Source organism: Lichenostomus cassidix, chromosome 15 (assembly GCF_008360975.1).
Source record: "Lichenostomus cassidix isolate B80296 chromosome 15, HeHo_3.0, whole genome shotgun sequence".
In the NCBI taxonomy this organism is placed as follows: domain Eukaryota; kingdom Metazoa; phylum Chordata; class Aves; order Passeriformes; family Meliphagidae; genus Lichenostomus; species Lichenostomus cassidix.
This window is the reverse complement of record NC_139496.1, coordinates 13,321,955-13,349,444: the sequence shown is the minus strand read 5'-3', so window position 1 is coordinate 13,349,444 and position 27,490 is coordinate 13,321,955. Positions and strand designations below refer to the sequence as shown.

Below are 27,490 nucleotides of genomic sequence, written 5' to 3'. Positions count from 1 at the left end.
TCAGTTATCTCTTCATGAGTCATCTCATGGGTCAGATTTTGAAGATTTATACTTGGATCAACCTCAGCAAACCTCAAATGAGAAGAGCCCTTTTTGTTTGCCTGTGACCTTTAGCCAAAGCTCCTCCAGCATTTTTACATTCTCTTCCTTCCCCTTCATTTTTTTCCACTCAACCTTTGAAGCTCCATTGGGATTGTGCCAGGGGAACAGTCAGCTGACCTGGACATCCCATATATATTGGGGCTTCCTCGCTGGAGCTGTGGGACCCAGGAGTTGGACACCCCAGCTGTCCCAGTGCCTGTGGAGCAGCTTAGAGTGGGGCACTCTGCACTTTTGAAGGTGGGGATAAGGAAGGGGATGTGGAGCATCCCAGCTGAGTGTTCCAAAGGGAAATCCTGACCACCTGCCTCTCCACTCCCTTAGCACAGGGCAGCAGTGCATGGATCACATCTGGGCATCCTTCCTGGTGTCCAGGCTTTTATCCATTATCAGATCTACCTTTGGTGGTGTTTTACCACAGATGCCAGGGTGCCAGAGCTGTCTCCGCCACCCAGGCACCCTAGTGATGCTCACAACATCAGCACATGAACATCAGTGGGACCAGTGGGACTAGCCTGCCGTGCCACTCTGTGTCCTCTCCTGACCCTCGTTCCAGCTGCTAGCACAGTCTCTGTGGTGCTCTTACCTTGGGATTGGGCCTGGCTCTGGAGTGGGTGTTTCTCTTTGTTTCCCTCTTCTCTACATCCTGTTGGGTTTTGGGTGATGGAGCCATGGTCATCCAGGCTGTCCTAACTGCTCTGCTCTGCCTGGCCCTAGGAGTGACGAGGTGGTGGCTGTGGCCAGCATGAACTATGACCCAATTGTCTCCAAGGTGGCTGAGGTCCTGGCTGCTGGCAGGACCATCCGGAAGCGTGATGTGGAGTAAGTAGTCAGGCAGTGGGAACTGGCAGTGCCAGGGCAGTGGCTAAGCACAGCCGTGGGGTGCTGGACAGGGCTGAGCCTTTCCCACCAATCCCTCTCCCTACCATTCTTGCATCTCCTGTCCTGTTCTGCTTCCTCAATCCCCTGTGTGCTGCCTCCAGGTCTGGCATCCCACACACACTGGGTTTGTCTTAAACACCAGGACCCCAATCCTTGCACTTGGATGGGATGGGGATACTCCCTGCCTTCGGGCACTGCTACATCATCAGGGAAGTAATGTTTGATGCTGGGGTGCACCTGGTCACCCAGTGCTGCAGAGAGGGTCTGAATGTACAGCCTGTGTACAACCCCCTATGCACAACCCAGCCCAGAGAGCTGCTGGTGCCAGGATGCCAGCACGTGGTGTCTCAGCCTCTGGTTCCTTGGAGTGGAGTTCATAGGCAAAGGGCATTTTTCTTCCTTCACATTGTTCTTAAGACCCTCTGGAGGAAAGAGCATAGCTCTGTGCTGAGGGTGGGTGCTGGAAGGCAAATGCCAGGGAGGTGATAACATCTGGGAAGAAGCTTTTAAAGTGGGAATCAGAGCTGCTGAGGGAATGTGGGTCCCTGTCCCAGGGGTGTTTCCACACCTGGAATAAAAGCAGATGTTTTCAAAAGCTCAGGGAGAGGAGCACTCCCAACCCCCAGACAGCTCTGATGCTGGGATGGGGAGTATGTCATGCACACACCCAGCTGAGACAGGGTTCATAGCTTCGTTTTGAAAGAACCTTTAAGCCCATACAGTTCCTCCCCTTGCTGTGGGCAGGGACACTTTCCACTATCCCAGGTTGCTCCAGGCTCCATCCAACCCAGCCTTGGACACTTGCAGGGATGGGGCAGCCACAGCTGCTCTGGGCAGCCTGTGTCAGGGTCTCATGACCCTCAAAGGGAAGAATTTCTTGTGCCATCATGCCAATACATCAGGAAATGGTTGCTGGTGTCCCACTGTGTGGCTGGGAGGGAGGTGGTATCTTGTGGGCATCCCAGGGGCGAGAAGGAACTGCTGGCCCTGTGGTGGGGCTCAGGGGCTGGAGGAAGCCAGATTAAACCTCAATGTCTTTTTTCTCTCTGTCTCCTGCTGCTTTCACAACTTTAGGCTGTTTGTCCATCACGGCAAGTATGTTCGGTTTGGGGTCCTGGGTGTGCTGGATGTGAGGGGCTGGCAGGAGGGACAGCCGGCCCTTTGACTGGGCCATGTCCCTAATTCCCATGTGGGGACACTGGTTACATGGGGGGTGTCCTTGTTTTGCAACGTCTCGCATGGGGGGCAATGATAAGGTTGAGGCTGTCAGGAGCACAGATCTGCAGGGAAGGGGTAGTTGGCTGTTGGCTGGGACCCTGCTTGGCTGAGGGTTTTGTGGCTTTCCATAGATTTTCAGCTGAAGGGCTGTTTTAAAGTATAAATAAATAAAATATTTTTGAGCTCAATTTTACATGGAATTGAGGATCTGCAGGTGACTTTTTGGACAGTTTAGTGACAGGTGAGTGAGGGCAGAGGAGGGAGCAGGGTGCTGGCATGGACACCAAGTAATGGACTAGCACCAAGGCACACCAAGAGCATTTGCCTGTACACATTGAGAAATCCCTCACAGCACTGTGGTTTTTCTCTTTTAGAACTGGAGACATGTCCTGGCTAACAGGGAAAGGCTCCTAACATCACTGCTGGCTGAGCCCTCCTGATGCTGCACTCACCGTGGGGAGATGGGACAGTGGCTCCACGGCCTGGTGGGAACCCCATGGCTCAGCCATTTCCCTTTGAGACCTGGATGAACCCATGACTGGCATTGTGCACTGACCTTCCCAGGAGGATCTCCTGCAGCTCCTCTGCCCCTGTGCCTGCTGGGCTGGGGCTCTGCTGTTGCAATTGCTGTGGAATGCTGGAAAAGCAGTCCCCATAGAGTGTGGGGGTTTGGCACTGGCAGTGGGCATGGGTGCCACGTGGTTCCTGTTGCTGCCATGGGGCTGAGAGTCCCCAGGCGGGTCTGCCCCACGCACATCTGTCACCCCCATTAGCAGTATGAGTGCCTTTGGTTCCTCCTGTGCTTTCATGCATGATGCTCCTTTCCAAATTCTCTTTGCTCCCAGCAGAACTCCAATGTGCATCTCCATGAAGCCTGACATCTGCTCCCTCTCTGCATGGCTGCAGCTCTCCCTGTGCCCAGCCACCCCAGGGTGCACCTGGGCGAGCCAGGAGATGGGGTCACACTGGATGGTCTTTGTGCAGTTTGTGCTTGTGGTGTTCAGGCTGGTCTTGTGCAGCCCCCCAGCAGAGGTGGGTCCTTGGCCATGCTGAGGACTCCTGAGCTCATCAGTCCTCATCTCAGCATCTCCTGTCCTGGAGCAGCCTAGGGGCTGGGGTGCATTCCCTGTCTCCAGGAGCTCAGTTGGGGCTGGGGCACTTGCAGCTCTTGGTCTGTTCCTTGTGTGCAGAGCGGGGGTCTCTGAGAGCTGTGATGGCTCAGCTGCAGCCTTGGGCTGGATGGTCACCCTTCTAGCTAGCCTTGGGATGTCTCTGCTTAATGGTGTCATTGTATCAGTGCTACTGCTGAGGTGTTATTCAAGGAAAAGTAGCTGGAGGAGCATTTCTGGCTGTCCATTGTCACTCGTCCAGCATAGTGACAAGGCTGCATTTCTCAGCCCACCATGCCAGTGCTCTGCTGTCCTGTTTCCTGCCCCATGCTGAAGAAGAGCTGTATCTCCAGCTCAGAAGTGGACCTGGCCAGCCACAGCCCTGTGTCCATCAGCCCAGCAGAGGGGGGTTGATGATTCCCCTTGGAGAGACTCCAGTGTTTTGTCCAGGGGTGACTCCTTCCCCGGCAGTTTTACCCTGAGTCCAAAATAAGAGGATTTATATTTTTAATTTGATTCACCCCCTATGAATTAAAGCAATACTATTCTTGGGGTCTGGGTCATTTTTGATTCCTTCCAAGACCTTGGGTCACCTCTGCAGGTTGGCCAGGTTGTTTAAGCACCTCCTCTCTGGAGACTTCCCACCTGTGTCCAGCTCACCTGTATTTATTTCTGGTCTTTCAGATCTTGACTGAGTAGAAATGCCACAAGTGTCTATCGCATCTCTGGTTGGTCTCTCCTGGTTTCACTGCAAAGCTTTTCCCAGGTGGAATGACCAGGACATGGCAGCAGGATGTGCACACTCCAGCACACAGCAGTGAACAGGAACCATTGCATGTCTGCTGGATTCAAAAAGAGATGGGAACTTGCAAGTCTCATCTCAGGTTTCAAAAGACAAATGTCAGTGTTCCTGTCCCCAGGTGGGACAGGAGCTGCTCTGAGGGGTGGCTGGAGCTGCTTAGCTGCCAGTGCCCCTGGCAGGGCTCTCCCAGAGTGGTCTGGGGCTGTGGGCACTGCCCAGGTGAAGGCAGCTGCCCAGGTGCTGCCTCAGTTCTGCCCATTACCCACAAAGATCAGGCTTTGTGTCCTGTGTCTTTCTGGTGGGATAGTTGGGCTCAGCTTTGGCAGCTCCCCAGGGGACCCAGCTGGAAGGCCAGGGAACTCCGCGGCACCACAGGATGGCATTCCCTGGAGCTCTGTGTTTTCCCCAAGCTCTCTGGCATATTCTCCATGCTGGATGAGACTGGCAGCTCCCCCAGCACAACTTGGCCACACTGTCAGGGTGCTTTGTTTTTCAGGAAGATGCTTTTTGACCTCCTTTGCCTCTGATGTGGCCTCATCCAGTATTGGGCATGAGCTGCATAAAATGGGCATCACCCCCATATTCACAGGGCTGAAGACCATTCAGAGGCTGAAGACGGACATTCTGCCCCAGTTCACAGCTGCAGTGGGGGTAACGAGTCCCATTCCCTGCTTTTTACAGGGGAGTTGTTTCAACCAGGGCTGGCAATATCACCCATGACACAAGAAATCCCAGTCACCTGTAGCTTTCCTTGGGACATGTGCCAGGTCATGGGCAGGGCTGCTGTGTCAGATGGGTATTGCTGCTCTGCACAGGTGTGGGGTGGTGTTGAACCTGGGAGCCCTCATCCAGTGCCTTGACAAATGCTTCCCATTGATGAGTCTGTCCCGGAACTGGGCAAGGCTGGGTTTTGTTCTCTGCCACCTCTCCAGGCACATTTTGCAACTTCTCATACCTGGACAGAAAGTTTCATTCTCTTCTTAAGAAGCTGCCTGTTCGCATGAAGAATGAGAGCCCAGCTGGGGCACACATAGTGACTCCCAGGTGCACTGCTCCATCTCAGTTACCTTCACTGGACTGCCCAGGTATCTTCTTGGTTGCTCACCTTGCCTGCCCATGCAGACTTGATGGCCGCAGATCCTGAGCTCTCCACCAGCTCCTTCTCAGATTCTGGGCTGTGCCTGTCACCCTGCCCATGTCCCTATGTGCTGGCAAGGCCTGGGAGACAGCACACTTGGCAATTTGCCTCTACTCCATGCAAGTGAGACCCCACCTGGAGAGCTGCCCCCAGCTTTAGGGTCCCAGCACAGAAAGCACATGGAGCTGCTGGAGAGTCCAGAGGAGGCCACAGAGATGCTCCAGGGGCTGGAGCCCCTCTGCTCTGGAGCCAGGTTGGGAGAGCTGGGGGTGTTCACTTGCAGAAGAGAAGACTCCAGGGCTACCTCAGAGCCCCCTCCAGTGCCTAAAGGAGCTCCAGGAGAGCTGGAGAGGGATATTGGACAAGGGCCTGAAGTGACAGGGTAAGGGTAGGTTGGGATATTGGGAAGAACATGGGATATTGGGAAGAAATTCTTCCCTGTGAGGGTGGGGAGGCCCTGGAACAGGTTGCTCAGAGCAACTGTGGCTGCCCCTGGATCCCTGAAAGTGTCCAAGGCCAGGTTGGATGGGGCTTGGAGCAACCTGGGATAGTGGAAGGTGTCCCTGCCGATGGCAGAGGGTGGGATGAGATGAGTTTTATGGTCTTGTCTGACCCAAACCATTCTGTGATTCTGTGATCCTATGACTTTGGCCAGTCAGGTGTTGGTCTAACCATGCTTTCAGCCCCAGATGGTTTGGTTTTGGCAGCATATGGTACTGAGCTCTGCAATTTCATTTTAGCTTTATCAAGGAAAAGAATCCTCTCTCTTTAGTTTCTCATGTTCCCTGACAGTGCCTGGCCCTTAAGGACCCCCATTTATAGCATGTGCTCCCACTGTTTGAGGCAGCTTCTCTGATGCACCTTACAGGCTGAGCTGAAGGCTGACGATCATGAGGTGAGACCTCAACTGACAATTACAGAGTGTGTCCAGAGAAGGGAACAGAGTTGGGAAGGGGCTGGAGCACCAGGAGTGGTGGAGGGAGCTGAGAAAGGAGCTCAGCCTGGAGAAAAGGAGGCTCAGGGGGACCTTCTGGCTCTGCAGAACTCCTGCCAGGAGGGGGCAGCTGGGGGAGGTCAGGTTCCCAGGGAACAGAATGACAGGAAATGGCCTCAAGCCGTGCCAGGGGAGGTTCAAGTTGGATATTAGGGAATATTTCTTCATGGAATGGTTTGTCCACCTCTTACACAGGCTGCCCAGGGTAGTCCCTGGAAGTGGTCAAAAAAATGTGTAGATGTTGCACTCAGGGACATGGTTTAGTGGTGGCCCTGGCAGTGCTGGGTTAACGATTCGACCTGGTGATCTTAGAGAGCTTTTCCCACCTTAGTAACTCTGTGATTTTAAACTTGGAGTTCCTGAAACACCATCCCCTTTCCCTCTGGCTGTCATTCTGTCATTCACCTCTGGCTCAACCACTCCCTCACAAATCATCCCTCACTGCCCTCCCCAGCACCCCCAAGCCTGGATGGGGCTTGGGGATATCTTAGTGGTAGGTAAATGTTCCTTGAACCTGGAGGGCTTGAAGAAGAATTTCAGGTGAAGAGCACCAACCTATCATGGGGCATCTATGTCTGTCAGGGGTCTTTGAGCAGTGTTTGTGTTGATACAGCCCAGCTGGGAGGGGGTGTAGTTGCTACATGTCACAGTGACAGGTACAACCTGCTATCACCCCCTAAAGCTGCTGCAGAGGGGAGATGCTCTGTGACTTGTGACTTCCTTGCAACTCCACCTTGTGATGCAAGCATGGGCTTGGTGTTCCAAGGTGGGAATTCTCCCTCCCCAGATCCCCTTTGAGATCAGCAACCCTGTCCCCAGGGAGCCAATGGCTGTGAGGCCCTGCGCATTAGCCTGGCCTGTCATCCCACTGATTCCCTCCTGGCTAATCCCGGCTGAGCCAGGCTGGGGCGAACAGGTCTTGGCTGCCATCCATGGCTGCATCCACCCCACTGCCCCCCAGCCTGCGCCGGGGCTTGGTGGCTTTCAGTGGCTCCCTCTTCATCAACAACAAGACATGGGATAGTGGTACTGCCCACACCTACCAGCCAGGTATGAGGAGAGGGGCTCTGTGGAGGGGTCTTGGGGCTGTCCATCTCCCTGACCCTGCTCAGCACATCACCAAGAGCACCTGGGTGCCTCTGAGCCAGGAGCACCCAAAGGGTCCCTGAACCCACTCACCGAGGAGGGGAGCAAAATGAGAACATTTGCTGCCATCAGCTGTTCTGGGCTGTTTCTCCCCTCTGTAAGCTGTGAGGGGGGTCCCTCTGGGTAGGGGGATCCCAGGGCATGTGGGCAGCCTGCTCATCCCTGCCTGTCTTGCCTAGCTCATGAGGTGCTGTCCAGCCTGCCCCTCCAGGTGATGCTCTACTTCAATGTCTACTACTTCCCAGTTTGGTGCCTGGCTGAGGGGATTATGCTGCACCTGAAGGTACCATCCCATGGGGCATGTGGGGATGGGGGAGCTGCTCCTGCCCAGCCTCCCTGGACTTTGGTGGGGGACAAAGTGGGCAGGGGACAGAGGAGCCTCCTCAGAATTAATGGGTCCCCAAAATGCCCTGACCACCATGAGATAAAATTGCTTGTTTTTGTCTGCCAGGAATGGAAATCATGAACTTTCCAGGCAGGGGATGTTAAACTGGGGGGAAGAGTAGGCAGAGTTGAGCACCAGCATGGTGGGAGCTGGCAGAGCATGGAGAGCTGGGTATGGGGAGGAGGGCACAGGAAGTTGAGCATGAAGTGCAGGGAATAGTGCACAGGGAATGGGAAACTGGGCATGGATAACTGGACTGGGACAAGGCTGTGCCCCCATTACAGTACCACCTGCTGCCTTGGCACTATCAGTTCCTGCTAGTCACAGCCTTCCTCATCCTCTCACTGGCTGAGGGCTCCCGCCTCTACCTGGGCTACTTGGGGAACCTCCAGGAGAAGGTAAGCACTGCCTGCCCTGGCCACAAAGCCCCCTGTGCTCAGTGAGGATCAGCCCAGCTGGGGGAGCTGGATGTTGCCTCACTTGGGACCCAAGTGCCCATCACTGTCCTTCCTTCTGGAGTTTTACCTGGAGCTGTCCCAGAAGAGAATCGTGGGTGCAGGCAGGACCTGGAGAGAGGGAATGAAGGGAACCCACTCACCCTTCTATGTAACCCTTCAGTACTCGGGGGGTTTGACAGCATCTGATCACAGCCCCATGTGGCAGGGACATCCCCAGCCCCTGAGTGCTAAGGGCAGCAGTGGCTGATGCAGGGAGCTCCAGGGGAACAGAGGGTCCCCCAGCCCACTGCTGCCTCCTTGGTCCATCTCAGCAGGTTCTGCTCCTGCAGGTGCCCGAGCTGGCTGGGTTCCTGCTCCTCTCCTTCCTGATCCAGCTGCCCCTCCTGCTCTTCCTGCTGACGGACAGCCAGGTCATCCACCTGCCGCTGGAGGTGCCCATGCACAGCTTGTTCCTAGCCTTCCTCCTTGCCGAGATTGTAGCTGCCTTCCTGGCGCTGAGGACCATGACCAAGCAGCTGGCGGCACAGTTCTACCTGCGGCAGTTCCAGGAGGGTGGGAGGGGCCGGCTGGGGCCAGAGAGCAAGGCAGCTGAGATGGGGTGATGCTGCAGGACCCCTCCACCCCACACAGTTGGTCCTGGCAGGGAGCATTAAACAGTGCTCGAACCCATAGACACTGTTTTTGTGCCTTGTGGAGCCCCCAGAGCAGCACCCAGGCACAACCTGGCTGATCCCTGCCCTGCACCAGCCAACACAGCCCAGAAAAGGTGAGAGTGAGGCGCCAGCACCTCTGAAATGTTCTGGCTCACCTCAGGGCTGTGCCTGTCCTCGCTGAGCATCAGCCCTGGCAGGAAGCAGGAACCAGGGTGTAGGAGCCACTGCATGCCCCAAGGAAACACTAGCCCAGGGCTAGAACTTTAAGCTTGACTCCTAAACCCTCCCTAAGTTTCCCAGGGAGCTCCTGAGAATCCAGGTGGCCCACATGAAGCCATCCAAGCTGGGAGCATGCAGGCTGCCATGAGGTGTGAGAGCAGCACCCCACAACTTTACAGTCCTTCCAGGGTGAGAGACAGAGCAGAGCCTCCTCTAGCTTCCAGAAGAGCTTTATTCCATTGCATCTGTGTTTTTAAAGAAAAATCAAGGCCCATGGCCATTGGAATGTGGAAAAATGCAAGATGCTTTAAGCCTCTTGTGCCAAGCAGGACCAGCTGCTCCCCAGCACACTCTGGTTCTGGGGCAGCTCTGCGGGCAGCTCTGCTCCGGCATTGGCTGTCAGTGCTGGGAGCTGCCCCTGGGAGCAGCCCTGGGATGGCTTTGTGCTCCAGGAGCCAAGAACTGCTGCTGCTGCCAGTGCTTCTCCAGGAAAGGCAGACCCTAACCGCAGCAGTGCCCACCTGGACCAGGACTGGCCCACTTCCACTGCAGCTGCTGCCCCATCATATCTACTTGGAAGTGGCTCTGGAGGGAAGGGTGTTTGTGGTGGAGCATTCCTGATGTCCCTAAGCTGTGGCCTCAGGCTTACCTTTAGGGGGTTTTGCCTGCAAAATGAGCAGGGATATCAGTATACAACAGGCATGGAGACAACCCAGGTGGCTCTGGACTCTTCTGTTTGGTCCCATGCAACCAAATTCACTGTCCAGGACCCCCACTGCAGTCTGGATTCAAGATCAAGCATTAGGAACATTTTTTCCCCCATGGGATGGTGCAACTTTGGGACAGTTCACCAGGAGATGGGGGATCTCAGTCCTCAGAGGCTCCAAAGACTTGGCCAGACAAAGCTGGAGATAACCTGAGGCAGGGCTGCCAGCACTCCTGCTCTGTGGGGGCCTCCCTGTGACTCCCTGATTCACCAGGGCAGTGAATTCCCTCAATGGGAATCATGCTCAGCACATAAACCCGTCAATGAACCACAGAACAGGATGTGTTCTGAAGAGCTGGCCTCTCTCTGCACAGAGTCCCAACAGATTCCATTTGGAAGAGGGTGAATAAGCCTGGAGCTGGGTCAGTTTTCCAGCTATGATCCCCATGGGGATCCATTGGTGTCTTAGCAGCAGCTGAGGTCATGGTGCTACTTTTCCTGACTCCTGGCACCAGCTGAATCCCTCTCCCAGTTTAGATCGGCCACCAAGCCCAAAAGTTGGAGACTAAGAGCTGCTCCACCAGGTTTTCCCTGGTCCTGGGAACTGAGTTTTAACCAAAGGGCAGAAAAACATTAAATCCAAAACAATTCACATCAAAACCTCCTCTCTCCCATGTGGCCCTATCCTTACCTCCTCAAACTTCTCATTCCAATAAAGGTCAGCCTTTGCATCCAGGTATAGCAGAACCAGGTCACAGACAATTGTAGCCTGGAGACAGACAAACATTGAAGATTGGAAAATTCCCACAGGTATCCTAGCCTTCCATCCTGGCTCCCACTGAGCCGTGCAGCCAGTTGTGGGCATTTGCTGGGGGTGGTGAGCCAGCCCTGCCTCCAGCCAGGCCACCTGCCAGTTCCACTGGCTCCTCTCTGACTCAATCTGCTCCCAGGAGCTGCACAGGTCAGACTGGATCCCTCAGCTGCAATGGATGGACTGGGATGAGCATGTCAGGGAGAGAAGGGGGGCAGGTGGGGGACCTCCCTGTTACTCTGCTGGAAGGGAAGAGCCACAGAAGGGCTCTACAAGGGGCTGCACCACCATGGTGACAGGACACTGGGTCCCTTTAGAGTCAGCAGAGAACCAGAAAGAGATGCTGTTCTCTCCTGCCAGCAGCACCCCAGTGATGCTCTGTCCCAGGACCCGCACAAAAACCTGACCCTCATGAGATGTGACCCTGACAGCACTCCTGATCCCGACCCAGTGATGTCATTACTGCTAATGGTCACAGGGAAACAGGAGCTGACACTCTGCCAGACCATCTCCCCTCTCTGCTGGCTGGCACCCAGGAAGCCTTGTGCGCAGGCAGTCAGGCAAACCACTGAGAGGTGGCAAATCCCAAGCCATGGATCGAAGGAAAAGAGCGTATGTGGCGTACTTACAGCACCAAAGAAGGCAATGCTGGTGCCGAAGCTCACAGCAGTAGGAATGACGCTGAACTTCCCAGCCTGGCAAGAAATGGTGGAGGGTTAAGAAAGCAGATGGAGAGTGGTCATTAATGTGAAAGGGGTGTGGGCTAAGCGTTGCAGGGCAGTGTGCTCTAAGTCAGGAGGTGCTGGAAGGATCCAGGGATATTTCCCCATGGCCAGTTGCAGGAACTGCTGTTATGCTGACTTCACCCTTTGGCTGTCAAAGAAGAGACTGAGGTGCCTGATGACCTGGAGGCAGCCAAGGTTACTGTGACCCACCTGCTCCTGCAGGCATGGCAGGAACCTCCCTCTTGCTGCAGCTGTAACTCATGGAACCACATACCAGCAAACACGACCCTGATGTGATGTGTCCCTCCCTGCACAAATGAGTCTGGTGGTTTCTCTTCCAGCTGTTCTCTCCTGCTCCACAGCTCCTGAACCTGCTGTCCACCCAGAAACGGTGCACTCTGTCCTTCACTCTGTGCTTCACCTTCTTCAGGTGCAAAGGGCACTGCTGAGCACAAAAGACCAGCTGTGGATATCTTTCAGTGTGGGAAGTGCTCTCAGCACAGACTCCCTCTTTGGAAAGCTGAGCACTGAGTTTGTGAGTGATGCTGCACAGAGTAGCATCAACAATCACAGAAACATGGAATAGCTTGCACTGGAAGGGACCTTAAAACCCATCTCCTTCTACCCCCTGCCATAGGCAGGGACACTTTCCACTAGACCAGGTTGCTCCAAGGCCCATCCAACCTGGCCTGGGACACTTCCAGGGATGGGGCAGCCATAGCTTCTCTGGGAAACTCATGCCCATGCATCACCACCCTCACAGCCAAGAACTTCTTCCCAATATCCCATCTAACCCTGCCCTCTGGCAGTGGGAAGCCATTCCCCCCTGTCCTGTCACTGCAGGTCCTTGTCCCAAGTCCCTCTCCAGCTCTCTTGGAGCCCCTTTAGGCACTGGAAGGGGCTCTGAGGTGCCCCTGGATCCTTCTCCAGGTGAACATCTCCCACCCTGTCTCCAGAGCAGAGAGGCTCCAGCCCTTGGAGCACCTCTGTGGCCTCCTCTGGGCTCATTCCAGCAGCTCCAAATCCTTCTGGTGTTGGGGACACCAGAGCTGGAGGCAGCACTGCACCTGAGCAGGGCAGAGGGGCAGAATTCCCCCTTACCTGCTGTCCACACTGCCTGGGGATGAGTTCAGGACACAGGAGGTTTCAGGGCTCCCAGTGCACATGGCTGGGGAATGTCCAGCCTTGATCATGCCAAACCTTTTCTCCCTGTGGGTACTTTTAATCAAGATGGGATTAATTGTCCAGGTTCAGTAGAGTTCAGGTTGATCTTTGCCAGGGTGCTCCCACCACAAGACCCTCAGAGAGAGACGGCCACAGGCCCAGACCAGCTCATCTTGCCTACAGAACACAGCCAGTGTCAGACCCTCAGGGAGGGAAATCTTCCTCCTCAGGGGGTTACCAAAAGGTTTTTCTTCAAGTGGGAGACTGTTTTCTCCTGCTCTGCTTAGAAAACTCTGGAAAGAGGTGAAGAGCTCACCTGGGTGGGGAGAAGCAGCAGAAGCAGGAAGCCATAGGGGTAAAGTGGAAGGAGTGGTGTGAAGAGCCAGCCCTGAGGCTGAGGATCTGGAGCTCACAGTACCTGGCCGTGCACGGAGAGGTCAAAGCGGATCCCGTAGAGCTTCAGCAGGTTTCGGTAGAGCTGCCGCTGTGAGCCCCAGTAGTAGGAGGCAGTTCTATGGAAGACATTGGACATGGTTCAGAAAGCCACAGCAGCTCCATGCAGGCAGGGAGAGAAGGATACACCTGTGCCAAGGGACTGCTGGGCTTGTGCACCCCTGGTGTCCTCCAGGTTGGGACCTGGGCATACACGTACTGAGATGACTCACTGGCACCAAGAGCGGGGCATCACCATCCCCTCAGCACCCAGTCTGGGTCACTGGGAGCACACAGTCCCCAGTGCACCCAGTTAAGATGGGGACAGTCACAGGTCTTTGCCTTCAGGCAGGTAATGCCCTGCTCAGCTCCAAACGCAACAGAGCTACAAAGTTTGGGAACGCCACAGCATCCTGGTACTGACAGGCCCTGCCCTGAGTCACCACCCCTCATGGCCTTGGAATCACAGAATCATTGGAAAACACCTCTAAGATTATTAAGTCCAACCAATTAACCCAGCACTAACCCATGTCCCCAGGTGCCACATCTACACCGCTTTTAAACCCCTTCAGGGATGGGGGCTCCACTACTGCCCTGCGCAGCTGTACCAGGGCTGGACAAACCTTTCAGTGGAAAAGATTTTCTCTAACATCCAATCTAAACACTCCCTCAGTGCAACTTGAGGCTGTTCCCTCTTGTCATGTCCCCTTGTTCCCGGGGAGCAGAGCCTTACCCCCACCTGGCTGCACCCTCCTGTCAGGGAGCTGTGGAGAGCTGGAAGGTCCCCCTTTTCCTCCAGGCTGAGCCCCTTTTCCAGCTCCCTCACCCATTCCTGGTGCTCCAGCTCCTTCCCCAGCTCTGTTTCCTTCCCTGGACATGCTCCAGCCTCTCAAGGTCTCTCTTGTCATAAGGGGCCCAAATCTGTCCCCAAGACTGGTGCCTCAGTGGTGCCAGCACAGGTGACAGGCGCTGCCCTGACTCTGTTGCCACATCAGGCCTGGCACAGCCCAGGTGCCCTTGGCCTTCTTGCTCACCTGGGCACAGCTGGGCTCATGTTCACCTTCAGATCCTTTTCTGCCTGGAGCTTTCCAGCCACTCTGCTCCAGCCTGGAGCATTCCATGGAGTTATTGTGACCCCAGAACAGGACCTGGCATTTGGCATTTTTGAACCTTACACCACTGGCCTCGGCCCATGGATCCACTGTCCAGATCCCTCTGCAGAGCTTCCTGCCCTCCAGCAGATCCCACACTCCCACCCAGCTCAGTGCCATTTGTGAAGTGACTGGGGCAAACTTCCTCTCCCTGCTGCACCTTTCAGAGCATCTGTCAGAACTGAAATCTCAAACAACTGCCATGTGCTGATCCCACAGGCCTGTGTGGCCACTGTCCCAGCATCCTCACCTGAAATTGTACCTTGTGTCCTGCAGGCTGAAGGAATACTGTGGCTGGCACTGGGTTGTGGGGTGATCCAGGTCGCAGTTCCACTCGATAAGAACTCTGATGCTTCCCCCCTGCAAAACACATTTTATTCCAGGAGAAGCACGGGACCAGATTGGCTGAGTTCTTAACTGTTCCGACATTCCCAGATCACATATTTCCTTAGCATTTCAGGTCCTCTACCTCCTGCTCACATCCTTGGGGAATTTTGAGTCACCTTTCATACTTATATAAAAAACAAGTACCAGCAGTGCGAGGTCTCCAAAGTTCTCTCCAGCTGCCTCCACCATGTCACGGACACGGAACACAGGGCAGGAGGGGTTGAAGACTGGATCATACGTGCAGCTCTTGAAATAGCTGGGGTCAGTGGTTTGTAAAGTGTTGCACCTGCGACAGGAGAGAGCAGGGGACAGGGGTGTGGGAGGTCATGGAGCCCAGCTGTGGGACTGAAAAGGGGACCCTCGCATTGGATTGGGCCCAACAATGCTCCTGCGTTGATGGGGGGACAGTCAGTGCCTTGCCTAAAGCCTCAGATGGAGAGAGGGTGGAGCAAAACTAGCTCAGAGGAATCATACATGGAGTTACCCTCTATAGCATCTGCCATGGCCTTCCCCTCCACCTCTTTGTGCTCCTTTGTGTTTCTTCCCAGAGCCCAGCTCTAGTCAGTGCTCCAGAGAGGACAGCAGGGACAGTTCATGCCCCATGCCTCCTGCCACAGTAAGGCAGCACAGTCAGTGGGCCTGGAGCTGTGGGGCCAGTGCAGCCCTTTTCTTGTCTTCTGTGAAATTGCTTTGCAAGGACTAAAAGACAAAAATATTAATCTCCCTCCCAAATAAGAGCTTGGGAATGGCTGGCCTTGTCCGGCTCTCCACAGTGCTCTACATGGGCAGATGGACACTAGTCCATCTGAGGTGCCCCCATCCCACTGTACTTAGAGCTGCACACCCAGCATAGATGAAGTGACCTGTGTTCACCTCAGCACCCGTCCTGCCCTGAGTGCCCCAGCACTGCCTGCTCTCTGGGAGCCACTGGCTCCATGAGTGCATCAGCTCCTCAGTTCCATGACTGGCTCAGCACCAAGGCTGGACCAGGCTGCATGCTCAACCCAGCTGGGAAGTGCTGTACTTACTTGGAGAAGTTAAATTTGGTGAAGTGGACAGTATTTTTTATAAAAACAGTGAAATTCCCTGCTTCAGCCAGAAGAGGTTTCCTAGAAAACAATAACCAATGAAGTCAAGTCTTGCACAGTGGCCAAGCACACCCCCCCCCCCCCCCCAATTTCCTGAGCTCTGCAGTCTCTCCCTGCAACCCCAGGATTTTGGTTACAATGGACAGGTGCAAGAAATGCTCTTGCATGAAGTCCTCCGACTTTAACTGACCAGGTCGATATCAAAGGTCTCCCTCTCCCTGAGCCTGGCTGCCCCTTCAGTGAGTGTGGTCAGGCTCCTGGTAACACAGAAGGAGGGAGCCAAAGCTCCCAACATCTGCTGTCCCCTCATGTGTGATTACCTGGGCAGGGTGCCGTTCTCCACAGGGCACCAGCCATAGATCTCACAGGTAGAATGGGTGGCATTGAACATCACACATTTCCCAGTTTTTATCCCTAGAAAGGAGACCATATATGACAGGCTGAGAGAGTTGGGATTGATCACCTGGAGAAGACTTTGGGGAGACCTTGGAGCTCCTTGCAGTGCCTAGACAGGCTCCAAGAGAATTGGAGAGGGACAAGGGCCTGCAGTGACAGGACAAGGGGCAACCCAGAGGGCAGGGTTAGGTGGGATATTGGGAAGAAGTTCTTGGATGTGAGGGTGGTGATGCATGGGCATGAGTTTCCCAGAGAAGCCATGGCTGCCCCATCCCTGGAAGTGTTCCAGGCTGGGTTGGATGGGCCTTGGAGCAACCTGGTCTAGTGGAAGGTGCCCATGGCAGTGGGGTGAGACTAGATGAGCTTCAGATTCCTTTTTAACCCAAACCATTCTAGGATGTTATGTTTCTTTAGTAAAACACAGTACCATTGCCATGAACCACAGGGTTTCCCATGGGACAATCTGCATCTTCCATGCACATCCCATCAAGGACAGAGGGGCTCTGGGAGGGACAGAGAGAAGAGCTGTCACTGTGCTGTGCAGCCACCTGAGGCCATGCTGTCACTCACCCCCATCTCTGTGCTGCTGCTCCTGCTTCTCCAAGCACTTCCCAAACAGTTCAAGATGAACATTCACCATCCTCTAGCCAGTCAGGCAAGAGGGATGTCCAAGGAGCAATCCTTCCTGTCTGTCTCCATGCTCTCCAGAGCACTTGCCTCCTGCTGCTCTGAGGCAGAGGAAGCCTCAGGAGCTACCTCAGACCTTTCAGATGGAACTGGAACCAGCACAGACAGGTTCAGGAGGACCTTAATGAGCCTATCAAGCACCTTGTAAAGTACCATGATTAATTCCCTGGGGGAGAGCTTAGTAGACCCTAAATCCAGCGTAACACAACTTTTGCAAGAAACAAGAACTGGAAATCTTCACCCTTACTCTGGACCTACCTGATTGTCAGGAGTAGTAAAAACCTCTTATTCAAAAACAGAGAGATGATGGTAGGTGGGGAAACCCCACTAACACCTCCCCCAGCTACCCCAGGCCATGACAGGAGTCACCAGCTCATCAGAAACACACCTCCCCAAGTCCCAGAAGACACAGAGACCCAAAGGCAGTTGGTGAATCCCAGTTATGGAGTCAAAAGTAGGGGTGTGTTCAGGCCATCCCTGGGCTGCTCCAGGACAGCCTCAGCCCCTCATTCAGGTGTAAAACCCACCAACATGATCTGAGAGGAGCAGCATCTTTGGGCTGGGTCGGGAGTCACTGCCTACGGGTCTGGGGTCATTACGGAACACAGGAGAATATCTGAGGATTGCACAGGATGTTTCAGGAATAGGTTTAGGGGAGGAAGAGAATGCACGGGAAGGAGGGAACTAGGTAGTCTGAAAAGGAACACAAACACTGGAACATAAAGGGATAAAAGGATGCAAAGACTAAGTGCATGTACAGCTGCTGAAACAGCTCAGCTTGTGTTCAGTGCTGCCTCTGGCCACGGACACACTTGTCTGCCAGCACCAAGTACTCTGGTCATCAAGCATATTAAGACAGCTCTAACTCCCTGCAAAGCCAAAAGCTGCCACTGCTAAATATTCAAAGCTTTCCAAATATGAATGTCATCTACAGCCCCAAAACCAGGAACTGAGGAACCCCTGGAGAGCAGCATGGGGTGTAGGCTGGGACAGGCACCCACACACATCCCAGCTCTGGTATGGAACGAAATCCTCAGCTCTGTGTGTCCTTGGCTGTAAACACAGCATCTAGAACTGCCTGTGGCTGCCTGTGAGAGCCCCAAAATGCCCTAGAGCACTTTTATTCCCCCTTGTTGGGACTTCAGGAGTTCTCAACATTTTAAAGATGGATCATTCATGCCATTTTCACTGACCTAAAACTGGTGTTTCTCCTCCTCCCCTGCAGCATTTGGCCCCAGCAGGAGCTGAAGGGACCATCAGGACAATTGGTACTTGGCTCAGGCACAAAGTGCCAGCAGTGGCTCAGCTTGAAGGACATTTGCTCCCATCTGCTGAGCTGGGTCCAGCCTGGGAGAGCTCAGCAGAGGAGTTGGCCTGACTCCAGCCTTAAAAGGAAGATTTCTCCCAGAGAACATATACCATTAAGAGATGGCTGGCTGGAAAACCATCTAGACCTTGTGCTCCCTCCCTCCTTAAAATAGGACACTAAGATGGACATTAGTCCTGCAGCAGGGAGTTATCAAGGAAACACGACACAGGTATCCATGGGGTGTGTGTCAAAGCATCCCCTTGTCCAAGGGCAGCAGAAAGCCTGGAATGGTCATACAGTGCCACCACACAAGGAGTCTAGACCTGATGAAGTCCTGTGTCCCCTGTCCTGGCCACCACAAACAGTTCTGGTAGAGCACATGGATGCACACCTTGACTCAGGCAGGTATGACAGAGCAAGTGCAGATGAGCCGGGGAGAGCTATGAAGCAGTGAGAATGAGGGGAATTGTGTTTTGTGGGAATATAAATCCATTTTTCCCTTTTATCTGGTCTTCCACTAAGCAGCAGGACTGCTGGCTCCATCCACCATCCCTGTGAGGCTGGGCTGGGGCAACTCTATTTACTCACCTCGGGGCAGGTGCCTTGGGCTTGCTGGATTGTGGCAATGAAATTGGTCACCAGGAAAAGCACATTTTCTCTCTGGGAAGCAAGAAGGCGCTGTCACAGCGGGGGTGACACCAGGGTGGGTCCGCGGAGATGCCCTGTGACACCACGGGCGGAAAAAGCCTTGCCAGGGCTTTGGGAAACCAGTGGTACCCGCGGCATCCCCTTGCCAAGGGGACTGACCGCATGTGTGACCGCCCTGCCCCCGCCCGGGGCCCGGCCATACCTGTGGGGGCCAGGTGAGATCCGCCGCGTCCCAGAGCCGCCGGCCCGCGGCCTCAGCGGCCGCAGCGCCCTTCACCTTGGTGACCACGGCGACACGCGGGGCCGCGTCACGCTCCTGGTACCCCTTCCGCAGGAGCAGCACCCACCTGCGGAGGGGCAAGGAGCTCTGAGGGACTCCCTGCCAGGCCCGAGGGCTGGAGGAGCGTCCCTACCCCAGCAGGGACCAGTCACCCCGAGGGCAAGGTCCCTACCCCAGCAGGTAGCCGAGCGCGCTCAGCTGCAGCAGCCGGTGCAGCAGCCCCACCCGCCGGTTTCGCGTCAGCGAGAACTTGGCAGTCTTGTAGTCCAGCAGGGACCCACAGGGTGGGCCCGCCATGGCAGCACCGTGAGGGAAAGGTGGGCACGGGGCAGGCGTAGCGGCACTAAGGGGAAAGGTGAGCACGGTGGGGATAACGGCACAGAGGGGTGGCGGCACGGTGGGGATGGCGGCGCCAGGAGGGAAAGGCGGACGGGGAGGGAAAGGCGGGCACGGGGGATGGCGGCGCCAGGAGGGAAAGGCGGACGGGGAGGGAAAGGCGGGCACGGGGGATGGCGGCACCGGGAGGGAAAGGCGGACAAGGGAGGGAAAGGCGGGCACGGGTCAGCAGCCGCCGTCACTGCGCCCCCGGCACTTGCTGTGCTCCCCGCCACGGCCCGGCCCCGCCCCTCCCCTCCCCGTTGCCATGGCGGCGGCCCCGGGCCGAGGTGGCGGCGGGCTGGGGGACGCTCGGGCCGGGCCGGGGCCGCAGCCCTGACACCGCGGCGAGTGCGGGTCATAGCGACTGCAGGGCCTGTCGGCCAGGTGAGCCTCCACCGCCCCGAGCCGCGGGCCTTCCCCACAGCGAGAATCACAGAATGGTTTGGGTTGGAAGGGACCTTAAAGCCCATCCAAGTCTCACCCCCTGCCATGGGCAGGGACACCTTCCACTATCCCAGGCTGCTCCAAGCCCCAGTGTCCAACCTGGCCTTGGACACTTCCAGGGATCCAGGGGCAGCCACAGCTTATCTGGGCACCCTGTGCCAGGGCCTGCCCACCCTCCCAGGGAACAATTCCTTCCCAATATCCCATCTATCCCTGCCCTCTGGCAGTAGGAAGTCATTCCCCCTTGTCCTGTCCCTCCCAGCCCTTGTTCAAAGTCCCTCCCCAGCTCTCTTGGAGCCCCACTGGGCACCTGAAGATGCTCTGAGGTCTCTGGAAGCTTCTCCAGGTGAACCCCTCAGCTCTCCCAGCCTGTGCTGAACCAGCACACACACACACCCCCAACCAAGGGATAGGCAATTTGTCTTTCCCACTAATGAAAGTGATGTCACTCCTCTAGGTGTTGGAGGAACCCAAGTTTTACATCAAGGATACGGTCAAGGGCCCTTTCCAGCCTGCCCTGCTGGAGGTTTGGGGATCAACCGGAGCCCAGGGCTCACCACATGAGATGTGATGTTGGCCAGGAGGCGAGATTTGCCAGCAGACTGTTTTGAAGTGCCCAGGAACCAGGATCATCTCCTTGCCTGGGTTCAGGTGGGAGGATGGGATGTGCAAATGGGTCCGTATACCTCTTGTTCCTTGGATTGAGAATTTTTCCTTTGTGTCATCTCCCCTGGAATACTCCACATTTTAAAATCAATATTTTTAGGAAGAAATTGTAAAGCTTCTGTACATTCATGTCAGGTAGTCCCACCTAAAGCTGCTTTCAGCAGGCATAGCATCTTAGAAATGTGTACTTTGGACCATAAAAGACTACAATCTTTCCTACTAATTTTTGATGATAAACATTTTTTGTTTGGTTAAATTTATTTTGTCCAGAATAGTTCCCTGAGGTCTCTTCCAGGTAATTTTCCTGTCTTTGATATCTGTAGATGGAGAAAATAATTTGATTTTGTAGTATCTGTTGTATAATCACAAGGTCATGGCCATGCTTCTGCTTAACTGTAAATATTTTTGAAATTAGAATTGCCACTGACAGAGAGGAGGATACTTGGGGCAATACAGGCTTAAATGTTGAATTCAGAATTCAGAGCACCTGTGAGTAAACTAAAGAGGCACTCACTCCAAGTGTAGTTACAGCCTGCTGGCAGTAGTGAAGCCCAGGAGGTACATTGTTGGCCACACTGGGCCACAACTTTTTCCTTTTCCTCTGCATCGTGAATAGTGACAGAGGAAGTGTTTTTCATCATTTTAATGGAAAGATAAATTAATCCTTTAAAAACATGAATGAAATATCTTCAACTGTATCCAGTGTTTGCTTTCCTGGCAAAACTTGAAATGATTTTTCAAGGGGAATCTTGTGTTTGTGTGCATCTGTGTCAGCCTGTGTTTGGGGACTCCCTTTGCTGGTGACTTTGGATATTTCTTTTCTTGTTGGTCTCAGCCTTGTTGCTGCTCTTTTCTTTTGGCTCCTGACTTTAGGCAGCTGTTATTTGATTGCACATCCCTGTGTTCACAGCACTCCTGTCATGCTATGTGCTGTGATGAAACCCAGTTACTGCTCCCTGGGCCTTCATCTGCAGTGATGTCACCAGGCTCACTTGTGCTGGGCTCAATCCCCCATCCTTTTCTCTGGGCTCTCCACTTGTGCACATCTCTTGTGACATCACCACTCATCCCTAACCTTCCAATCTTTAGGTTCTTTTTTTGCACCTTCCCGGCACAGGCCTCACTTTCTCCATCTACAGACGTCCTTATGCATCCCCACCCCTGTGTATCTCCAGGATGAAGATTCACAGATCTCCCTGTTCCTGGTCTCACCCTGCAGATGTGCTCCAAATCCCTCTGCGTCCAGCACTGCTTTGATGGGTACACACTCAGAAAGGCAGATGCTGAATTTTTTTCTGCCATGCTGTGTGGCAGATCCATGCTCTCCCTGGGTGGTGTCTTTCTTGCAAAATTCAACATCCGTTCCATCCACTGCTTTACAGCCCCCCAACCCTCACATATGTCACCTGCTATAGCCTCCTCCTTGAACATATTTCATGTCTTCAGTGGGCTTCTCTGGCTCACAGGAGAGAAAACAACCTTAATCCTCACCACTTCTGGCCACCAGGAACACCCCAGCCATCCACCTGGTTCCTTGCCAGTTCCATGCTGCTTTTTGTCCTTGTGTCTATCTTTGAAGGCTGCAGTGGGTGCTTGTCACCACCGCTATCCTCCTTACCTCCTGTTCCTTTTACAGTCGAACAGTTCTCTTCAGCTGTCTGGTCTTCAAGCCTGGACACGGTTTCCTTTTCTTCTGTGCTGGTTGACACCATTTTTTCCTGCCTCATTGGAAATTCACAGAACACTCACAGAGCAAACCTATTCGGATTTCCAGTGGCTCTAGAAGGGGTTCCCAGACTGGGGGGCTCTGGGAGCTCCCTGGCTGCTCCGTGTCGGCTTTCAGGCTCCACCAGCTGGAGAGCAAGCTGGGCAGTCACAGCCAGCACCATGAGCACCAGCCCCTGGCTATGTTATAGTGATTGGATTTTCAGTCCCTCTTTGCTGTCTTGGCAACCTGAGGTTAAAGAACACAGATGTTTAACTGCCTGGCAGCTTCTGCTTTGGGCTAGTGATAAATGAGGTAGAAAAAGAAGTCATACGTTGTAGCTTTAATTACCTACAGGTAATGCAGACAGTTGCAGAGAAGTATCTGAACTAACCCAAGCTTCCTTTACCTCTTACACTGTTTGGTTTAATGTATTTTTTCCTTGGGGGAGATTTTTGGAATGGCTATAGTAGAAAACATGGGATTAAATTTAGAATCAGCTGGAACCATTTCCATAGCCAAGGGCAGCTGCCTCTGCCACAGGCTTGGAAGAGGGAATTGTTTTCACTCCTGCTTTTAAACTGTGAGAGTTTACATGAAGCTGATGTACTGTTGGCCTTGTGCCTGTGCCTGTCCAAGAGCCATCTATGACCCGGGATCATACAGACCTTGGAACTAAGAGAGAAAAATTATCCAGTATCTACGGACGTATCACATATGTTTTAATTTCTCTGTTTCTGGTTTTTCCTTTTTTAGAGTAAAAATTACTATAATGAATGTTTTGAATGGTTTAATTTTTAATTGATAAATCAATACAGAAATTGTTTTATAGTCTATATATTGTTTTTATTCTACTAAAATTTTACTCATCAAAATAAAAAACAGTTCTTCCAGCCTCTGAGGCTGAATGGGACCACATGGTGGTGGTTAGTGGTGAGTTGACAGTGCTGGCTTAATGGTCTTAAAGGTCTTTTCCAACCTAAATGATTCTGTGATTCTATAAAGTTTATCTTCTTTATTTGAAAATAATTCTATGATTTACCTAGTGGGGTCTGTCCTATAAATGTGCAAATAATTTTACAGTTACATGTCTAATAAATCAAGCCCGTGCTTTGGTCTCAGGACTGTCTGTCCAAACCAGCTGCATGTTGTAAATATAGGCTGCAGTCTTTAAATCTGGGCTGTCTCTAAAAACATCAGAGCCATCCTGACACGCCCTCGATCTCCAGATGCAAACTTTGTGTATTGAACACAGAAGCTTTATGGGGCTTGATTTAAATCAGTGTAAGTATTTATATTTTAAAATATTTTTCACCATTTATTGTTTCTGTTATGTCCTTTGCCCCTAGCCCTTCCCGTGTTCTCCAAAGAAGAGATGTAAATTAAAATCCTGTGAAACAATACACCCCAAGTCTGCCCTTATTCACCAGCTGGAGAAGATCCACTTGCCTGTGTTTTGACACACATGGATTTGTTTGTTGCTGGAGTCAGAGCTGGGTAATTTTAGGCTCAATAAACCTATCAACAAACCATTTGGGAACCTAAACACACCATGTGAGCCAGCAGTGTTCTACCGGGCAATGTCACTGGGTTATGGACCTTGAGCATCCTATTGTCCTGTGGGTTTGATGAGGTGGCTGAGGGACACAGAGCACAAGCCTGCCCTGTGCCCAGGTGGGATCTGCCTTCCTGGAGGGCTGCTGGGAGAAGGGGGAGCAGGCAGCCAGAGCTGGCCTGGAGGTTTTTTTGGAGGAAGTTGGAGGGATTTGCAGTGCTTTGGCAGCTGCTGCTAAAGGTTGTGAGGAGTAATGTAGGGAGTTACTCTGAGAATTGTAGTTCCGTTATACTGAAATACCAGTTATTCCCTGCTGCTATCCCCAGCTGGAATCACTGTTCCTCATTCCTCAAACTCGGTTGTATTCTCTCTCTGTTGGGAACTAATCTTGGAATAACTCACCAGAAGACTTGCTGAATCCCTGTTCACAAGGGATTCAATGGTTCTAGTACTGAGCCTTTTTTTTTTTTTTTGGTGTGTGTCCAAGTGTCAATTCCATATTGTTCCTTTCTGTTTTCTTTGCAGAAGTGAAGGTGTTACAGCACACCAGCACTGCTGCCTCTTTCCAGGTCCTGTCCCAGTCAGAGTAAAGAGGTTACACAAATCCACAGTGATTACCACTAATGGTATTTTTTCCAGAATTGAGTAGCTCTCCCTTTGCTCAGTGGCCCTTTGAGGCCTTTACTGTCCTGTCCCGTCATCTTTTGGAAGGATCTGCCAGCTTGTTTTGCTGCAGCACTCTGGGACTGCTCCAGCTGCCTGACTGTTTCTGGAAAATGAGCATCCAGGGAAGATCACTGCCCGATTCCACATGGACTTCTCTGGATGTACATTACACAGGTTATGCCCAAGTTCTAGCTGTAGCAGCTGCTAACTTTGGAGGCATGGCTGGGCAGTGGAATCTCCAGAGTGGCTCCAGCTGCTCCCCCCGTGCAGAAAAGGGATTTTTGTGTTTTCCAAGTGTTTTTCTTGAGCACTTTCATCTCCTTTAGGATATTGAGTGGGCTGCCATGCCCAGAGGTGCGTTGGCTCTTGTCCCAGCAAGGATTGGAGCCCCTAGTGTGCTGTAGCATGCTTCCAGCCTAGCAAGGGAAGTGTGGGATCATGAGAAATCAGCCATCCTGGTTCCAGAGGAGCTGCTCGCTGCAGCTCCTTCCTGCAAGCATCTGACAGATGTTTCACAACCTCAAGCCAAGCTGTCATTTGCCTCAGGAAGCATTTCTGGTCTCCCACCTAAATTTCCCTCATAGCAGTTTCAGTCCACTGCTTCATTCTGTGTTCCCTGTGTATGTGGGCAAGGTTTATTCTCCTTCTATAGAATCTGTAAGATTAGAAAAACCTCTAAGATCATTGAGGCCAGTAGCTGCAGTTTTGCGTCTGTGTGGTGTGTTACATGTGGGGAAATGGCTGTTTCCTCCCTTGCCCCCAGAGCAGATGCACTGGGTGCATCTGGTGTTGGAATGGAGCTTCTGCCACAGGCACGGGGCTGTGCCGTTTGTGCCCTCGCTTACACAGCTCCTTGGAAAGTGCTGAGACAGGGAAGAGCCATGGCTGGAGGGACTGCTGAGACACAGCACAAACATTCCTGGAATGACCTGGGGACTTGTGTGCCTGACCACCAGCACGTCGTGGAGGAACAAGGGGGCAACAAGATCACCTTGCTCTGTGCCATATTTTAATGCCCTGCCATTCCCCAGCTGGTGGTAGGAGATACACCACTGCTGACATCCTAGAATGCTGCGTGATGCTTACCTCATCCTCAGGCTGTGTCTGCAGGAGGAGGAGGGGAGCATGTCAGGGTAATGAGAGGATTACTTACAGCCAGCCTCCACAAGCCCTCTAGCTCATCTGTGCTTTCAGAGCCAGGGGGGAGCAGGGAGCGATAATTTAGGAACATGAGGCTAGGAAGTGATTTAATTAGGACATGGGGCTGCTCTCTACTGGGAGCCAGCCCACCACCCTCTTCAAATGCTCACAGCTCCCCTTTTCCACCTTTTAGCATGGACAAGGCTCAGCTATGCAAGTGGGTCAGTGACTGCTTATTCCAGTTATTAAACTGTGCACCTGCGACTCCTGCTCCCATGTTCTTCCCAAGCAAGACCCTAGCAATCCCTGTGAGTTCCACAGCCCATTGATCCCTGTAAAAGCTCCCCCAGACCAGTGGTCTCTCTAAGAACTCTTAGAGCCCAGAGATCTCTGCATCTCCCACAGCTCCCATCCCCAGGGCTGCAAGGGCAGGAGCAGTGATCCTGTGTCCTGAAGTCTTCAAAATCATCATCAGCTCAGTCCTTGTGTCCATCCCTGGAGCATCCCTGACCTGCACCTGGGGCCAAGGGCCACAGGCTTAGTCATTCACTGCCACTTAAAGAAGGTGTGTGGCAGCCCCAGCATTGATTTTCTCTCTAGGACAAATCACATGTTATTCCCCTCTGCATTTGCTTTTCTCGTTGTCCTGCTGCACTTGCCTTATGGGAACCATCCTCCCGAGGCACAACAAACCAGCACTGCCCTGCCAGCTACTCCCCCAGTCCTCCCAGTTGAGCAGCATCACCAGTGAGGCTCAGCCAGCCCTGGCTGTTGCCTGCCCACTCCCATGCTGACTGTGGGGATTATCATCCAGGACTCACATTAACCCTCTTAGCCCAGCCCGGAGCATGTGTGTCACAGCTGCTCCTGCCCCATGACCCATAAAGCCGTTCCCAGTTCCTGGAGCTGCAGCACTGGCCACTCCAGCACTGACCCACATACCTCCCTGCAGCTCTGGAATTAGATTGATTTCCTGCAGCCTGACTACACCATTGCCATGGCTCCCAGAAAACAGGACTTTATTTATAGTTTTGAGATAATTTGGAGAAAGATACTGCTCTGGAAAACAGGTTTATCATCAGCCACAGGGAAGCAGCAAGCGGCTGCTCTTGGGAGCAGGACATGGGAATGATTTTGTTTTAAATGTGTTTGGTATCGGGAGTATGGGTGGGGTTGCTGTTGTTTTCTCTTACAGGCTGCCATCTTAAAGCCCTGGTGACACTGTTTAGTTTAGATTTTTATTTTTCTGCTGACACAGTTTTCAGGAACAAATTCCTGTAGAAGGGCTGTCTGGGTGCCAATGGCTTCTGCCATCCCCCTTTTTTTCTGTGTGCATTAATGAAGAGTCAGTTAAAAATCAATTAGTGCATGTTCTTTGCAGAGCATGTTACTGCAGTAGGATGGTGTATGAACTGACCAATTTTGTAATCCTATTTAAATGAAACCCCCACAAGTGTGCTTGAGAGGCCCCACTGGCCTCCCAGGAACCTGGGAATTATACTTCAATCCTTTAATACCCTGCTGGCTGCATCCCTGGCATCCCCTGCTCTGCTGGGGAGGACCCCATGTTTTGTGTGCCACAGCCTAACAGGATTTCTGTGCATTTTTAAAAATGAGTGTTTTTAAATAGAATAAATATCAATGGTTACGAGGCTCATTCAACAACTCTTTGGTCTTTTGCAGTTTAAAAGGCTGACTGAGACCCCTGCTAGGAGAGCTGAGAGATGTGACTGCCATCAACTTTCCTCCACAGGGAAACATGAAAGTCATCCTCAACCCATCCCTCTCTGTGAGGACTTTCCTACACTTCCCCAGCCCTGTGCTGGGCTCCCTTCTCCTCCTGTGTCTTTGTGGATCTTTTTCCTCGCTTTTGTTCTGCTGACAGTGGATTTATTACCAAGATTAAAGTTGAGTTGCTAAGGAGGGTTCAGCTTCTGCCTCTCCAGGTGCATGTTGAACACTTGCTTTTTAATGAAGAAGGACTCTGTTATCTCAGGACATTTCACGAGAGAACAGCAGTATGGGGATGGGGATATCTGTGGGTTATCC

General features: G+C 53.1%; 3 protein-coding genes and 1 long non-coding RNA gene across 15 annotated transcripts in view; 3 read left to right on the top strand and 1 right to left on the bottom strand.

The window, feature by feature from the left end:
- AIFM3 (AIF family member 3) overlaps positions 1–3,861 on the top strand; it is a 57,262-nt gene extending 53,401 nt beyond the window's left edge. For 2 of the 4 annotated variants that reach the window (XM_085076297.1, XM_085076294.1), the window contains 2 exons: positions 817–921; positions 2,574–3,861. In XM_085076297.1, the coding sequence (XP_084932423.1) occupies positions 817–921; positions 2,574–2,613 (145 nt within the window). In that variant the 3' untranslated portion in view covers positions 2,614–3,861. Of the gene's footprint in view, positions 1–816; positions 922–2,055 lie in introns of all 4 variants that reach the window. The other 2 variants (XM_085076296.1, XM_085076295.1) reach the window with 2 other exon arrangements.
- Positions 3,862–3,886: 25 nt separating this feature from the next.
- LOC146430502 (transmembrane protein 17B-like) lies at positions 3,887–9,290 on the top strand. The gene is made up of 4 exons (XM_085076306.1): positions 3,887–7,292; positions 7,568–7,671; positions 8,058–8,171; positions 8,561–9,290. Exons 1-4 carry the CDS (start codon positions 7,175–7,177, stop codon positions 8,831–8,833), a joined length of 609 nt encoding a protein of 202 aa, XP_084932432.1. The 5' UTR covers positions 3,887–7,174; the 3' UTR covers positions 8,834–9,290.
- Positions 9,291–9,317: 27 nt separating this feature from the next.
- Positions 9,318–19,190, bottom strand: P2RX6 (purinergic receptor P2X 6). Of its 7 annotated transcripts, none has more exons than XM_085076299.1 (13): positions 19,060–19,190; positions 18,810–18,954; positions 18,548–18,619; positions 16,391–16,466; positions 15,888–15,981; positions 15,508–15,588; positions 14,624–14,765; positions 14,343–14,452; positions 12,928–13,021; positions 11,620–11,790; positions 11,250–11,315; positions 10,501–10,578; positions 9,318–9,768 (listed from the first exon to the last, which is right to left on the bottom strand). In XM_085076299.1, exons 1-13 carry the CDS (start codon positions 19,182–19,184, stop codon positions 9,730–9,732), a joined length of 1,293 nt encoding a protein of 430 aa, XP_084932425.1. In that variant the 5' UTR covers positions 19,185–19,190; the 3' UTR covers positions 9,318–9,729. The 7 variants fall into 7 exon arrangements, with proteins under 7 accessions (XP_084932425.1, XP_084932426.1, XP_084932427.1 ...); XM_085076300.1 differs by having other exon boundaries at positions 11,620–11,787; XM_085076301.1 differs by having other exon boundaries at positions 14,355–14,452.
- LOC146430500 (uncharacterized) lies at positions 19,066–27,371 on the top strand. Of its 3 annotated transcripts, XR_014855380.1 has the most exons (4): positions 19,068–19,204; positions 20,167–20,360; positions 23,430–25,749; positions 27,125–27,371. It is a non-coding gene; the product is annotated as an uncharacterized LOC146430500 (long non-coding RNA). The 3 variants fall into 3 exon arrangements; XR_014855378.1 differs by lacking the exon at positions 23,430–25,749; XR_014855379.1 differs by lacking the exons at positions 20,167–20,360; positions 23,430–25,749 and having other exon boundaries at positions 19,066–19,204.
- The last annotated feature ends 119 nt before the right edge of the window (positions 27,372–27,490 follow it).